Source organism: Mauremys reevesii, linkage group 11 (assembly GCF_016161935.1).
Source record: "Mauremys reevesii isolate NIE-2019 linkage group 11, ASM1616193v1, whole genome shotgun sequence".
NCBI classification, from domain to species: Eukaryota; Metazoa; Chordata; order Testudines; family Geoemydidae; genus Mauremys; species Mauremys reevesii.
In genome coordinates this window covers 19,273,861-19,289,806 of record NC_052633.1, presented here as the reverse complement: position 1 = coordinate 19,289,806, position 15,946 = coordinate 19,273,861, and the positions used below count along the sequence as shown (strand labels likewise).

The 15,946-nt window shown below is 45.0% G+C and overlaps 1 protein-coding gene across 4 annotated transcripts in view; it reads left to right on the top strand.

Annotated features, from left to right (window-relative positions):
• Positions 1 to 15,946, top strand: part of NBEAL1 (neurobeachin like 1) — a 150,224-nt gene that overhangs the window by 53,805 nt on the left and 80,473 nt on the right. For all 4 annotated transcript variants that reach the window (XM_039494373.1, XM_039494374.1, XM_039494371.1 and 1 more), the window contains 2 exons: positions 498 to 596; positions 718 to 1,301. In XM_039494373.1, the coding sequence (XP_039350307.1) occupies positions 498 to 596; positions 718 to 1,301 (683 nt within the window). The remainder of the gene's footprint in view (positions 1 to 497; positions 597 to 717; positions 1,302 to 15,946) is intronic.

Sequence of the window (15,946 nt, the reverse complement as noted above, 5' to 3'; positions counted from 1 at the left end):
TATATTAAAACAACTGTACTGGAGATTTTGTTTATGGTTTATAACAAGTAAAATAAAGCTTTTCTCTGTGCCTGTGCACGTCTGTTGTAATTTGCCAGCTAGAATTAAAACATTTATTAAGCTACAGAATATATTTTTGCATGACATAATATTGTATGCAGTAGTGTCATGAATCTGTAACTATAGGGCCTAATCCAAAACTCGTTGAAGTCAATCAAAAGACTGTCCTTAACTTCTTTAGCCTTTAGATAAGGTTTATAGTATGTTCTCATAAAGGGTAACATAACAATAAAGCTAGTTTTTTGTTAGATGAGACCCTATTAATGCAGGTAAGTAATTAGCGACTGGAGTTAGTTGTGTCTCTCTTTTATTATCCCCAACAGAAGTTGGTCCAATAATTACCTCCCCAACCTTGTCTCTCTAAAATGCTGAACTGACACAGCTACAACTGCCCTGCATACTTTTATTAATGTTACTATTTTTTTTAAACTCTTCAGGAAGTCTTTAAAGAGCGGATTGGTTATGCACATATCTATGAAGTACTAAAATCTCTGGGTCAGCCCTCACGAGAGTTGCTAGAAGAACTTATGAATATGGTGAGACGTGCTTGCCTTGAACATTATCTAAAATGGCTGAACTTCTGGACAGCTTTTCTGCCCTTGTTTTGTTGTAGTAGGCCAATAGTTCATCGTTGTGTTCTATGCTCTTTTTTTCCAGGCTGCTGAAGGTGATCACGTGTCTGTTGGAATTTTGGGCATTAGCAATGTCCAGCCCTTATTGCTGCTTATCCAGTGGCTTCCAGAGCTAGAGTCACATGACCTGCAGATCTTCATCTCAAATTGGTTGAAGCGAATCTGCTGTATTAATAGGCAGAGTCGTGCCACGTGTGTCAATGCAAACATGGGCATCCGCATCATTGAGACATTAAACTTCCACTCTTCACTCCATCGCACTTGTGCTGAGAACCTGATTGCCCTCCAGGGTTCTTTGGGAAGTCAGTCAATGAGCTCTGAAGAACTGCATCGACTAATACGACTCTTGAGGACTAATGAACCAAAGCAGTCTCACCCTTACGTCATCCCTGTGATGCGTGCAATTCTGGCAATGGCTCGGAAGCAAGGCCTGGACAGTGCGATGCAATATTTCAATTTGTCCCCCAGCATGGCAGGAATTGCTGTGCCACCTATTCACAAATGGCCAGGGTCTGCATTTTCCTTCAATGCTTGGCTATGTCTAGACCAGGGCCAAGTTACACCTGACATCACCAGCAAGGGAGGAGGCAAGAGGAAGCAACTATACAGGTATGCTTACTGTGATTACTTTGTGTGGAGGAACATCTCTTGGTAATCTGCATCCCATGGCATACGTGGTAGCAATGCTTATATTTTTATAGCACATTTCATACCAAAATACTTGATAAATTGAATATCGGTTGAGTTTGTAAACAGGAATGGCTTCATCCACCACCGAAGACATGACTATACTAAAGGAATAGCCATGCAAATGCATGGTTAAGGGTTTCTGTATTGGAACAATTATACTGCTAGTGTGTATGGGAAGGTGCAATTCTATAACTATATTAAGATTAAATTATTTGAGTAATGCATATTAACATGTTTTCTCATCCATGATGACATTAAAAAAAGAAAAAAGGACCCCCTAATTGAGACAGGTAACCATGCATTAGTATAGTTTTTGTCGTGTATAGGAGCCATAAAATGTAACTGCCTCTAGTGTTTACACAGGTGTTCAACAGCAAACAAGTGCAAACATTCAGGATAATATCTGAAAAATATCCTTTTCTAACTGGAACTGCAGGGGGAAATTTCTGAGTTTGGAATTTGGCCAAGACACCACTTTAACCCTTTTCTCATATAACCAATGCCATAGATTGACTCGTTTTAAGATATAAACGACCACTTCTGATTATTATCTGAACTACAGGCCCTCCAGCAGCACAGCGCTCCAGAATACTATGCTGGGGTATTAGTATAGTACTGACTTGGTTAAAAGTGCCATCTGCTTAATTCCCCACACCATTTCTTTTATTTTTTAAAAAGATCTCCCATTCAATCCTGACCTAAACCCGCATAGTTTCTGAAATCTAATGGTATTATAGCATAAGGAGAAATGGCTGCAGCTGCATTTGGACGTGATGGTTCTAGAATAGTAGTTTGCATGTTTAGTCATTAAATTGAATTTAGAATATGATGTATTCTAGTGTGTGGTGGAGAGAGGGTATCCTATGTTACTCTGCATATGCTGCTTGCCAGATAGGGATTGATGTTTTCTACTCAGATTAAGTTCTGAAATGCTTGATTGAAGGGAATATAATAGCAAATAGGAAATAGATAACAAGAATAAATAAACGATTAAAAACACATGTGGTTACTTTACTTTGTTTCAGTGGAAAATGCTTTTTTAAATATACAACAGAAAAGATTGAACTAGCTGCTATCTCCATGCTTTGTGGTCTCTATGTGAAAGATTAGGTGAAGGGCAGACACTACTGATTTGGTCGACTTAATGTACCCACTCTACACACATGCACTGCATTCATCATTTGAAAATGTATTATGTCTACTTTAAGATGAGGTATGATGTGGACCTGTCAAGTAGTGCTAGTACCTTAGAAGTGGGGGCTGAACAATGATACCATCAACACATTAAAATGACCACTTTGAAATATTTGCATTTTTCTGTGAGTTTAATGATTCTACGTATTATTTCAAGATGTAAAATTGGATTTCTTTTTTATTTTAATGTATCACAACAACAATTGTAGAACTGTGGGAATGGAAGGGACCTCGGTAGCTCATCTAGTCCAGTCCCCTGCACTCAAGGCAGGACTAAGTGATAACTAGACCATTCCTGACAGGTGTTTGTCTAACCTGTTCTTAAAAACCTCCAATGACAGTGATTCTACAACCTCCCTAGACAATTTGTTCCAGTGATTAACTGCCCTGACAGTTAAGAAGTTTTTCCTAATGTCCAGTGTAAACCTCCCTTGCTGCAATTTAAGCTCATTGCTTCTTGTCTATTTTAAGGATAACAATCTCTTTCACTCTCCTCCTTGTAACAATCTTTTAGATACTTGAAAACTGTTACTATGTCCCCGCCGTCTTTTCTTCTCCAGACTAAACAAACCCAATCTTTCCTCGTAGGTCATGTTTTCTTTAATCATTTTTGTTGCCCTCCTTTGAACGTTCTCCAGTTTGTCCACATCTTTCTGCAGTGTGGTGCCCGGAACTAGATGCAGTTCTCCAATTGAGGCCTTGTCAGTGTGGCGTAGAGTGGAAGAATTACTTCTCCTGTCTTGCTTACAGCCCTTCTGCTGATACATGCCAGAATGATGTTTGCTCTTTTTTCTGGAACAGTGTTACACTGTTGACTCATATTTAGCTTGTGAGCCACTGTATACCCCAGATCTCTTTCTGCAGTACTCCTTCTTGGGCAGTCATTTCCCATTTTGTATATGTGCAATTGATTGATCCTTCCTAAGTAAAGCACTTTGCATTTGTCCTTCATGAATTTCATCTTGTTTTCTTCAGATCATTTCTTTAGTTTGTCCGGATCATTTTGATTTTTAATCCTACCCTTCAAAGCACTTGCAACCCCTCTTGATATTGTCAGACATTGAGTATATGTCAGACATTGAGTATATGCTCTATGCCATAATAATTTATGAAGATATTGAACATAACCAGACCCACGACCAATCCCTGCAATACCTATACTCCTGAAGGAATTATGCGCCAAAAAATTAAAAATTACGCGCACAATATTTTAAAATTCTGCAAATTGTATTTGTCAATAAATGAATGTGGCTTCAGCATGGCAGTGAGGAGCACAGGCCACTGGATGCATTGAGGTGGAAGATCACCCTGAAGCCCCCTCCTCCCCCAGTACAGGGACTCAGCAGTGAGGATGCACCTGACCCTGACACAGTGCAAGGGCTGGGTCTGTCCCAGAAACACCCTGGGGCCCTGACCCTCTGTGCCAGGTGCACCAGATGTGGGTCGGCAGGCTGAGCCCAGCAGGATCCAAATGTGGAGGGATCCTGTGTGGGGTGAGAGGTTTCTGTTTGGGGCAATATGACTGTGGGACAGCTCAATGGGAGAGCTGGATTCAAAGGGGCTCGTTGGGGGGTTCTGAGTGCAGGGACAATGGGACTCTGCAGGGGATCCAGGTGATGGTGGTTGGGCTCAGCGGTGGGGTCTGGGTGTGTGGGAGATGGGATTTGGCAGTAGGGTCTGGGTGTGGGAATTCAGTGGGGGGTCAGGTGCAGGGGGAGTGGGGCTTGATGGGGTGGGGGTCCAGGTGTAGCTGGTTGGAGCTCAGTGGGGTGGGGATCTGGGTGTAGGGGGGCCTGTCAGAGGGGTTCAGGTGTAGGGGGCAGGGTGAGGGTTCCACTTCCCCCCTTGATTCCCCTATCTCCTTTTCTTCTCCATCTCCCTCTCCTCGTGCCCACATACCCCTCCCCCTGCCCTATTCCACTGCCCTTCCTTCCCCACCCCCTCAGCCGCCTTCCCTCATTTCCCCCACCCCTGCTTGCCCAGCCTCACCGCGGGAACTCGCTGGTCCACAGAAAATAGGAAGGCTCCCAGAACACAGAAAGGGAGCACAACTGGCACTGGGACCCAGGAGGCTGCGTTCAGCTGCAGAGTCAGCAGAGCCCGACAAGCCTCCAAGCTGGGCAGCTCTGTGTTTGCAGAAATGAGGAGGGGCAGGGGGCAGTGGCATGTAATCCCGTGCGCCCCCCCATGCCTCACCTCTGTCCCCCCCAAAACTGCACACATGGTTGCATTTCCCTGCCCCCGCAAGGCTTCCCTGCCGTTTTCTGCAGGGAAAAGCAGGAAAGGTGTGTGTCTGGGGGAACGTACGTTTTCTGCTGCAGGCGCGCAGTCCCGCAGAATCCCCCCAGGAGTACAGTCACTGACACACATGTATACTTAGCCCTGATTCCCCACAACAGTGATCACATGGGCACGCATGCCCAGCCCTCCTCCCCCATCTCTGAGGCTGCTGCAGGTACACTGGAACAGACATGCTGCCTGGGCTGTCAGGGAAGAGGTGCATGTCCCCTGGAAGATTTTTTTTTGCATTTTTGCAGGGGGCACAGAAAAATGCAGGCCATATGAATTCTGGGCCCTTGCATTGGCACAGAATGCCCCCAGGAGTAATACCCCACTGGATATGTCCTTCGAGCTTGACTGTGAACCACTGATGATTACTCTCTGGGAATGGTTTTCCAATTAGTTATGCACCCACCTTATAGTAGCTCCATCTAGTTTGTTACCCTGTCAAAGGAAGCTATTAGGTTAGTTTGATGTGATTTGTTCTTGACATATCCATGTTGACTGTTATCCTCTTATTATCTTCTAGGTGTTTACAGATTGCATGCTTGCTTATTTGCTCGATTATCTTTCCAGGTACTGAAGTTAAGCTGACTGGTCTGTAACGCTACAGGTTATCCTTATTCCCCTTTATATAGATTGGCACTGTAATTGCTCTCCACCCAGTCCTCTGGAATCTCTCCCATCTTCCATGAGTTTTTGAAGATAATCACTAATGGCTCAGATACCTCCTCAGACAGCTCCTTGAGTATTCTAGGATACATTTAATCAGGCCCTGGTGACTTGAAGACATTTAACTTGTCTACAAAATTTTTAACTTGTTCTTTCCCTATTTTAGCCTCAAGTTCTACCTCATTTTCACTGGCATTCACTATTTGGTAGACCATTGATCACTACTAACCTTTTTGGTGAAAGCGGAAAGAAAAAAGGCATTTAGCACTTACGTGACTTCCACATTTTTTATTATTATCTTTCCCCTCTCATTGAGTAATGGGCCGACCCAGTCCTTGGTTTTCCTCTTGCTTCTAATGTATTTGTAGAATGTTTTCTTGTTACCCTTTATGTCTCTAGCTAGTTTAATCTCATTTTGTGCTTTGGCCTTTCTAATTTTGTCCCTATAGTCTTGTGTTGGGTTTTTTTGTATTCATCCTTCATAATTTGACCTAGTTTCCACTTTTTATAGGACTCTTTTTTGAGTTTCAGATAATTGAAAATCTCCTGGTTAAGCCTGGGTGGTCTCTGGCCATACTTCCTGTCTTTCCTATGCAGTGGGATAATTTGTTCCTGTGTCCTTAATAATGTCTCTCTGAAAAACTACCAGTTCTTTAGAGCTGTTTTTCCCTTAGACTTGCTTCCCCTGGGATCTTACCTACCAACTCGCTGAGTTTGCTAAAGTCTGCCTTCTTGAAATCCATGGTCTTTTTATTCTGCTGTTTTCCCTCCTACCATTCCATTGAATCATTTATCATTTCATGATCACTTTCATCCAGTCTGCCTTCCAAATTCTCAACCAGTTCCTCCCTATTTGTCAAAACCAAATCTAGAACAGCCTCTCTCCTAGCTGCTTTCTCCACCTTCTGAAACAAAAAATTGTCTCCAGTGCATTCCAAAAACTTGTTGGATAATCTGAGCAAGCTGTACCCTTCTATACCAATATTCCAGACATGTGTGTTATCCTACCAAGTCTCTGTGATGCCAACTTTGTCATAGTTGTGATTATTCACTGTATTTCTAGTTCTTCCTGTTTATTCTCCATACTTCTTGCATTAGTATACAGACATCTAAGGCCTGGTCTACACTAGGACTTTAATTCGAATTTATCAGCGTTAATTCGAACTAACTCAACCAACCGTCCACAGGAAGCCATTTAATTGAAAACTAGAGGGGCTCTTGGTGATTACTCCACCGGCAGGTGGTGTAAGGCGCTAAGTCGCACTTGCTGGCACTCGTTGGGCTGGGTGTGGTGTGGCTGCGCTCCGGAGCGCAGCTCCCACAGTCCACCACCACACCACTTCTGTTCTGGTCGCAGCGAGATTCTCTGGCCAGTCTGGCCAGCCATTCTCAGCCAGGCATTTGAATTCATTTTCTTTTTCCTGTGAATCGATTTTGAATTCTGTTTGCCTTGGTTGCGACACATGCGGCACCTGCCGCAGCAGAGAGCTGCGATGCAGAGGCAGAGAGCAATCCCAATCCAGAAATAGAAAGTCAGAAGCAGGATGTCCCGAGGTCCATCGCTGATCTGATGTGTGGGCGAGGAGTCTGTGCTGCTTGGCTCCAACAGCGCTCCACAGACCGAGAAGACCTTAGGAAAGCCAGGAAAAAGAGAAAGGATACCGCCGGGATGGTGCAGTAAAAGTGTGAGTGAAAGTGAAGACAAAGGGTAAAAAGTGTATCAAAAAAGTCCCAGAGGGGGCCAACCCCAGACAGACGCTACGAGGCACTGCATGCCATTCTAGGTGGGTCTGCTGCCATGCCCCAGGGTCTGCCACCAGGTGACCCTGAGGAGGAGGACTCCGAGGCACACTCCTGACTCCCTGACGGAATAGGAAGATGGAAGGAGAGGCGTGAGGAAGATGAGGGGCCCATTTGACAACCTGACCCGCTTCCCCTCACCTTCCACCTTCATCCACATCACTTCATCACCCTATTAGCCGCCCACTCCCCTCCTCACCGTCCGGGAGGAGAAACGGGAAGGATCACAAACAGAGGACATTATTTTTGGAGCTACAAGATATATATAACAGGATTTAAATATAAAATAAAAAATTTATAAATAAAAAAATATACAAATAAAAGGTAAAACAGCATAGGAACATGCAATAGGTGGACAGCAAGTAGTTCAAAAATAGTTCAAAGCTGCAGGAAAAAAGGAGAGAGCAAGAAGAAGGTTCCAGAAGAGCTTTCTGGGGAGGTTTCTTGGGAGTACCCTCGGGCATCGCCAGCCCATCCCCAACCATGGTCCTCTCATGCGGGACCAGCGCCTCACTGTTAGCATGGCCTGTGGGTCTCGCTCTCTGGCAGCGTTCTGTTAACATCTGTGTGCCTTTGGCACGCCTCAATTCTGACTGTGTGTGCGTGGTGCTTAGTGTGCTGTGTGGAATTAGCAGTGTAGTGTTACTATGCATGGTGAACAGAGTTACTTTTATACTTTGCTTTACTTTAGAAGAGTTTTACCTTTTTACTTTTTTACCTCTTTTGCAAGTTTTTACTTTGCATAAGAATGACCTCGCTTAATGAAAACAGCACTTATTATAGCACTTGTGGCATGCCTCGGCTGCAACAGGCACTTTAGCTGAGGCAGCCACTAGAACTTTTTCCGTTCACTTTTTTTCTTTGCACATCATTGCCTCCATCTTTGCTTTGCACTACCTCCATAACAGAGGCATACAGCCCAGCAGGGACTTGTGCATGTACTGTAAATGCTGCTATCTTTCCTCCAACTGGTGCTCTCTATCTGCATGGATGCACTATCTCTCCAGTGCAATCTCGCGGTGGATTCATGAGATCTCCTGAGACTTCTTTTCCTCTTGGTCTTGTCTCTTGAGGAGACTTTCCTCCTTTTTACTGTTGTTCAACATGTATACTATCTGGACTGTGTTCTGTTTTTCACATCTGTGTTCAATGTTCACCTAAATCACCTACCGCCATCTGCTCCACAGCCTGACTGCCCGCCATCCCCTCGCAGAGGAACAAAGAAAAGACAAGGGATTAGAAGAAAGAAAAGACAAGGGCAGGCGGAGGCTTCCAGGCGGCAGAGCAGAGACAGCAGAGCGGCAGAGCAGAGAGGAGAGCCAGAGAGGAGGCGGAGCAAGCAGGCGCGGCTGAGCCGAGGGCGCGGAGAGGGGGGCACAGGAGGAGCAGCGCGGAGCGCTGGGCAGGCTAGGAGTGTGCAGGCGGAGCCGGCGCCTGAGCCGCGTAGACGGAGCCTTCAAGACCGCCGTCAGGAGGAGAGAGCCCCCCTGCACCCCGCCCTCCCTCAGTCACCCAACCTGCAGTCCTCCCCCAACCGACTGCCAACGCCCGGCGAGAGGTACAAGTGCAGAGAACTGTGTCCCTGCACGTAGCACACAACAAGTGAGAACACAGCATCAACCAGTCCTTATTCCAAGCAGTTTAAACCCCACTGTGTATTACATTATTAAAAGTTTATTACTGTCTGTTGTTCTGTAAAAAAGCTTTTTGTCAGTTTATAGGAGTTTTTCCGTCTAATTTCTGGTGTGTCAGCTTCTTGTGTCAGTTTGTGGTGTCAGGTAATGTCACTGCATAGCCACAGTGCCATGCTACAGGCAGACACAGCTGGGTCACACACACAGACAGACACAGCAGGGCATTTGTATGCTGCCCGGGTCTTTGCTTGGGGTGTATGCTTGTGCAGGGTCCTGTGCCCAGTGCCCTTCGGTGCAGCCTGGTGCCTGACATCATCCCCGTGTGCAGGCACACGATCCAAGATCACATCCCCCCCCAGATCCTCTCCCCTTGGCCCCTCCCCACCCAAAGAGAGACCCCATCCCCTTCCCCCTCCCCACCCCCCCACCCCCCCACCCTCACCTAACCCCCATCCCCACAGCCCCCCCAAACCCCACTATCAGACCAGCACCCCACCCCCAACCCAGCACAACTGAGAAGTCAGCCAATTAACTTAACCAGAAGAAACAAGTCCCAGCAAAAAGATCTCAAAATTTATTAAAACAAAAAACTAGTCCTATTTTTTAAAAAGTAAAAGTGGGAAAACTAAAAGTTTGTTAGAGTCTCTACTCTCTTATGATCAGGCTCTCTTAAACAGTTGCAAGTTGCAGGAAAATCCACAGAAACCTGCTCTGTGATTCTGCTCATGCAGGCCTTTTATCTCTTCTATCGGCATTGGTGTCTCTCTGCACTGCAACCAGAGCCAGGATTGCCTCAGCCTCCCAGCGACAAAAAATAACCTCCCCCTCCAGGCTCAAAAACTAAAGGTCAGCAGTTGCTCTCAAGCAACGATATTCTTCCAGGTCTCGCACGCTTCGCTGCGGGGTCAGCCGGCTGCCGACGAGAGTGTGAGGTCAGCAGACTCCACCTCTCTGCTTGCTCCGCTCAGCACCACCAGGAGCGTTCGTGTGTCAGTGTCAGGGGCTTGTATGGCCAAAGCATATATGAGGGCATTCTGTATAGAAGGCCGCGGGGCGAGGGGTCTCACATAGGGCATGTGCACATCCCCAACCGTTATTTTGTGGTCACAGGAAAAGTGCCTGCCTGGAAGAAGCGAAGGTCCAGGAAGAAACCTACCTTGCACCACAGCCTCCAGCACAGTTGGTAAAGGCCCACCCACCACTGAAGTTGATGTGCCCACCACCCGTCCACGCTGACCATTGACAGCTTGCAGCACCATTGAAAAGTAGCCCCATGCTGGTATGGCCCTTTGGTGGCCCTGGATGTGCTGGCAGTCCCATCATCGCGCAGGATAGCCGCTGATGACCTGTCTGGCGCCAGCCATCATGAATGACTGGCCATCGACAGACGGTCACTTGCGATTTGTCCAGTTTTTGTGCAGTCACAGTGGACGAGCAGAGTTCCCCAAATCCCCATGAATTTTGCGAACAAGTGGCATCCCACTGTCTGGTGGTCAAGTGAAAGTGGTTCAAGTTCAGGCGTGCAAGTTTCAGGGCTTTCGCATCCACAGTTCTCAGGCGCCTCATATCCATGTGTCCTGGCGCCCTGGCGCCTCCAGGTCTCAGAGCACCAAGACAGGGCTTCACAAAGTGTCACTGCAGTTGAAGGCTGTGCCATCACAGTCATCCAGACAGACACTTCAGACTTTCCCGTCCACCAGCTCTGCCGGGCCCCCCCCCCACCAGAACCCACTGCCACCAGACTGCCCCATGCTCCCTGCACCCTGCTTTGGGAGCCGGCATGCCTGGCAGGACTCTCCTCGCTCACTCTGCTGTGACCGAGAGCCTCCCTGCGGGTTTCTCAGCATCTGATGCCGCGCGAGGCGTTTCTCAGCATCTGACTGTGGAAGAGGTGGACGATAAAGTGTGCAGCGGCTACCATGGCGGGCGCCGGGCGCGAGCGCTGTAACCGCGCTCCATGCTCGCAGTGCTGCTTTCGAAGAGCGCAGCACCTTTCAGGGAGCGGGGGGCGGCGGAAATTTTCCGGGATTGATCTTCAATCCCACAAATCCTAATTCAATGGGTTTGGGAGTGGGGGGATTCTTGGGATTCCACTGGGGGGGAAGGGCTTGGGACTTGTGAAGGTAAGAATTGTGGTGCGAAGTTCATGTATGTTAGGATTTGTTAATTAAGAATGGCCTAAGATACTGATTTGATTTCCCCTCTGTTCCCTCTTATCTTTCTCACATCGTAGCTGTGATTGCCCATGTTCCCCCCCCAGATTCTGACCCTTCACCCAGGTCTTCATGTTTTTGACTTACCTGTGGGCTTTTATCTCCTGTCAAACCTAGTTTAAAGCCCACCTCACTAAGTTAGTTAGTCTGTATCCAAAGATATTTTTCCCCTTCCTCAATAGTCCCCATCTCTGCTCAATAGTTCTTCTTCCAGGAACAGCATCCTATGGTCTAGGAAGCTGAAGCCCTGCTGGAGACATCAGGGATTCACCTCCAGGATGCCTTGGTCTCTGTTTGAACCCCTACCCTCGACCAGAAGGATTGAAGAGAATGCCACCTGTGCCCCCAACTCCTTCATCCTTACTCCCAGAGCCCAGCAGTCACTTCTGATCTGTTCATGGTCATACCTCATATGTATATGAGTGCCCACATGAATGATTAGCATGGGTTAGCAGTCAGAGGGCCGGATGGTCCTCAACGATCCCTCTAGAACAAGTATTGCAAGAGGATAAAGTAAAATCTAATAATAAATTTGTATAGGTATCATTGAAATGTAATAGCACTGGTGACATTTCTAGTCAACATCATTATTGTCATCTTTTTCATTGTGATATTTATCAAGAGTGCATGGGAAGAGGAACCAGTTTTCGTTGCCTTGGTGCGTATGAAGTTCTGTGCAGGGAATTTTGCTCTGACTGAAAAGACAGTTGATTGTGCAGCAACACCTACTGGTACAGGCACAAATAAGGTCTTATAGAAGCTCAGATGCCATTGTGCCCTTGAAGAATACAGGAAGTAGTTCAGCATACACATTTTTCCATCCATGTTGCATGGTGAACCAATATACAGCTCACCTGTGTGCAAAGACACCCAAATTTTTGTTCGTCGAGATGCTTTTTTGAAATGCTCTTCAAAACTGTCCTCACATGGTGGGAGTTTGGCCAGTGACTTGTCTTTTTTTGATGGCTAGATTTAGGCACCAGCAATTCAGGTCTCTGTGAGTCTCCTTTTCCTTCTCGCTCTGGTCACATAGCACTACTGCCAACTTCCTTGCTGCAGAAATTCTGACTTGTCCATTATTTTCTCCCAGTTTGGCAAGATCTCTGAAGCAGTAAGCTCCTTTTGTTTTCACATTTAAATACAATTTTTTTCCCAGTACCAAATAGGGATGATACAGAATTACATCCCATTAATGCATGTGCTGCAGGAAGTATGTTACAGAAGTCAGGAGTGAGTGCATCACAAATTGCATGCACTGATATGAAGCGACACTTGTCAGTTTTGCTAGAAATGGTGCCTGTTTCAATCCACGTTATCTGTGTGTTCATTTTTGGAAAGTAGTGAACATCAAGGATGAAAACATCTGTATCAGGTGGCCTCCTTACTATGGTTCTTTTGACACCAAGAAACCCAAAAGCCATATTGGCACATACTGCATGCAGAAGCATCCTTGTGTCTTCTTCCTCTTGAGTACTATACAAGTCTTGGGCTTCTTCACCACCTCTACTAGTGATGGACTTTGCTACTTCACCATTTGAAAAGCCTCCAGCAAGAAGGAGTGTTTGTGTTGAGTGTGCTCCTACGCTCTCAGGTGCTTTTTGAACCCTAGATTCACAGAGGAATTTTACAAGTGACTGCTTGTTGGATGCCATGTTTAGAAACTTTTCCATGGTGGCACAGAGGGCATCCACCAATCACCTGGTATTTCTTGCATCCAATCTTAGATCATGTCCAGCACTGTCTTTCTGCAGTTTTCACAGAGTTACTGTTGTCATATCTGTCAGACTTTTGATTACAGAATTAGCGTTGTCAGCTGCTTTTAGGACCTTCCTTCAGTACTTAGCAGCTGGTTCATTGAATGTGGGAAATTTGTCTCCAGCTATCATTTGTATGACAGCCCTGGCCTCTCTGATCTACACTGTCCTGGCATCTCCATTTCTTTGTTGTGTGCTTTTAGCTCATGGATTCTTTCTGCGTAGTGCTTCCAGCTGATGTCCTAATTGAACTTGGTTTTTATTGTTCCATCAGCATGGAAGAGGAACATAGGCATAGACCCTATTGGGTGACTAAGAACAGTTCCCCTTGAAACATCACCGCTACATCTTGCTAAGGACAAGGCTCTGCAGGAAAAAAACTTCTGAACTGACAGCTGCTGTGATTTCTCTTCCCTTGCCTCTTACATTTGGTCATCTTGGCCATATCAGTAAATGTTTTGATGCCAGATTTCTTGACTGGACTATATGTCCCATCAGAATCAAGTGCACCTCTCTCAAATCTCTCCATTTGTTCTTCACCAACATCTTCTGTTTTCAGTAGAGACTTGTGTACATCCTATGTTACATGCAGTCCAGTAGATATGTTGATAAGCGCCACAGGATATGATTGTCATATAATAAGATCTGTAACGTGCTCTTTTTCCCTCTTAAGTGAGAAGGCAAGACTAGTTTGTGGACTTTTTCTTCACTATTTCTTGTTAGCCACTTTCTCTCATAGCCTTTGCATATTCATAATATGAAGCTGTGTAGTCCATCTTTAGCACTAATACTGACCTATGCATAAGTGTCACTGAATTAAAAAGCTAGTTCCTAGAATATTTCAAAGGCTAGCACTGCATACATAGGCAATTACAAATTAAAACATTCTAGCCGGCAGACTAGTTGCTACATTGTATCTGCAATAGCTTAGAAATGAAGCAGCATTATATTAATACTTCAGGTTCATTTATATCTACCCACTATGCTATACAAACTGTGGGCATGCATTCTACTGCTACTGGTACACAATCTTCAGTGTGGGACTGATGTAGTCAGCAAATTTCAACGGAAAACTATAGATAACTGTTATCACTTCTGAGATACTTTGACAATTAAGAATATGTGATGTCAAAACATTTCATGGTAGTATATTAAGGACAAATACAAAGTACTCCACTTAGGAAGGAACAATCAGTTGCACACATACAAAATGGGAAATGACTGCCTAGAAGGAGTACTGCAGAAAGCGATCTGGGGGCCTTAGTGGATCACAAGCTAAATATGAGTCAAAAGTGTATCGCTGTTGCAAAAAAAGCAAACATAATTCTGGGATGTATTAGCAGGAGTATTGTAAGCAAGACACGAGAAGTAATCTTCTGCTCTACTCCGCACTGATTAGGCGTACTCAACTGGAGTACTGTGTCCAGTTCTGGGTGCCACATTTCAGGAAAGATGTGGACAAATTGGAGAAAGTCCAGCGAAGAGCAACAAAAATGACTAAAGGTCTAGAAAACAGGAGGGAAGATTGAAAAAATTGGGTTTGTTTTGTCTGGAGAAGAGAAGACTGAGAGGGGACATAATAGTTTTCAAATATATAAAAGGTTGTTTACAAGGAGGAGAGAGAAAAATTGTTGTTCTTAACCTCTGAGGATAGGACAAGAAGCAATCGGTTTAAATTGCAGCAAGGGCAGTTTAGGTTGGACATTAGGAAAAACTTCCTAACTGTCAGAATGGTTAAGCACTGTAAGAAATTGCCTAGGGAGGTTGTGTAATCTCCATCATTGGGGACTTTTAAGAGCAGGTTGGACAAACACCTGTCAGGGATGGTCTAGATAATACTTAGTCCTGTTCTGAGTGCAGGGGACTGGACTAGATGACCTCTCGAGGTCCCTTCCAGTTCTATGATTCCAAAATGTTGGTATTTGCCGTATTTGTCATGTTAAACAGCTTCACCATCTCTGGGAAGGGTCTTGCCCATGCAAAACCAATACAAAGTCTTTTAATACATTCTTGTTTGGTAGCTTTGACCAAGAAGCACCGTATTAAGGTGTTGAAATTAATTTAAACAGTAAAAATTGTAAGTATAGTCATTTTGCAGTGTTTCTGGAATTGTGCAAAAAATGAGACTTTTTCATTTACTTTACAGCACCACTTGAGAGCTCCTCATTATACCTCATCTAAACATACATAAAATAAGCTTTCAAATTATGTGTGGTATGCATGTGTGTAGGATGGGTACATTAAACTCCCAAATTATGGACCTTTTTGGAGAATTGCTGCACACTTATATAGCTTTCACTTAATATAGTCTGCTTATTCTGTAAGTGCCATGATTAATAACAATTGCAGTGAAAATGCTTCTCATAATAACCACATTTGAGGGAATGCAACAGGCTTTGACAATAATTTTTTCACATATTTTTCATAATGAAGTGTTCAAGGTATGAAAAGAGCCTCAAGCCAGGTCTGCACTAGAAAACCTGGCAAGCCTTCCTAGCGTAGCTTCTACGGGCAAAGAAGTGATTTTGTCAATATATCTTCTACCAGGTGGGTGAGCAAAATAAGCTATACCAGCAAAAGCACTTTGATGCCAGTATATACTGCATCTACATTTGGGCTTCTGCCGGTATAGAAATATTGCAAAAGATTACCCCACCCCCACTCCCGTGACATTACTTTACCAGCAAAAATTTCAAGTGTAGACCTGACCAAAAAATTCCCTATAACAATTTCAAACTTCATGCAATTTCTGTCAAAATCATAGAATCATAGACTATCAGGGTTGGAAGGGACCTCAGGAGATCATCTAGTCCAACCCCCTGCTCAAAGCAGGACCAACACCAACTAAATCATCCCAGCCAGGGCTTTGTCAAGCCTGACGTTAAAAACCTCTAAGGAAGGAGATTCCACCATCTCCTTAGGTAACCCATTCCAGTGCTTCACCACCCTCCTAGTGAAAAAGTTTTTTTTTCCTAATATCCAACCTAAACCTCTCCCACTGCAACTTGAGACCATTA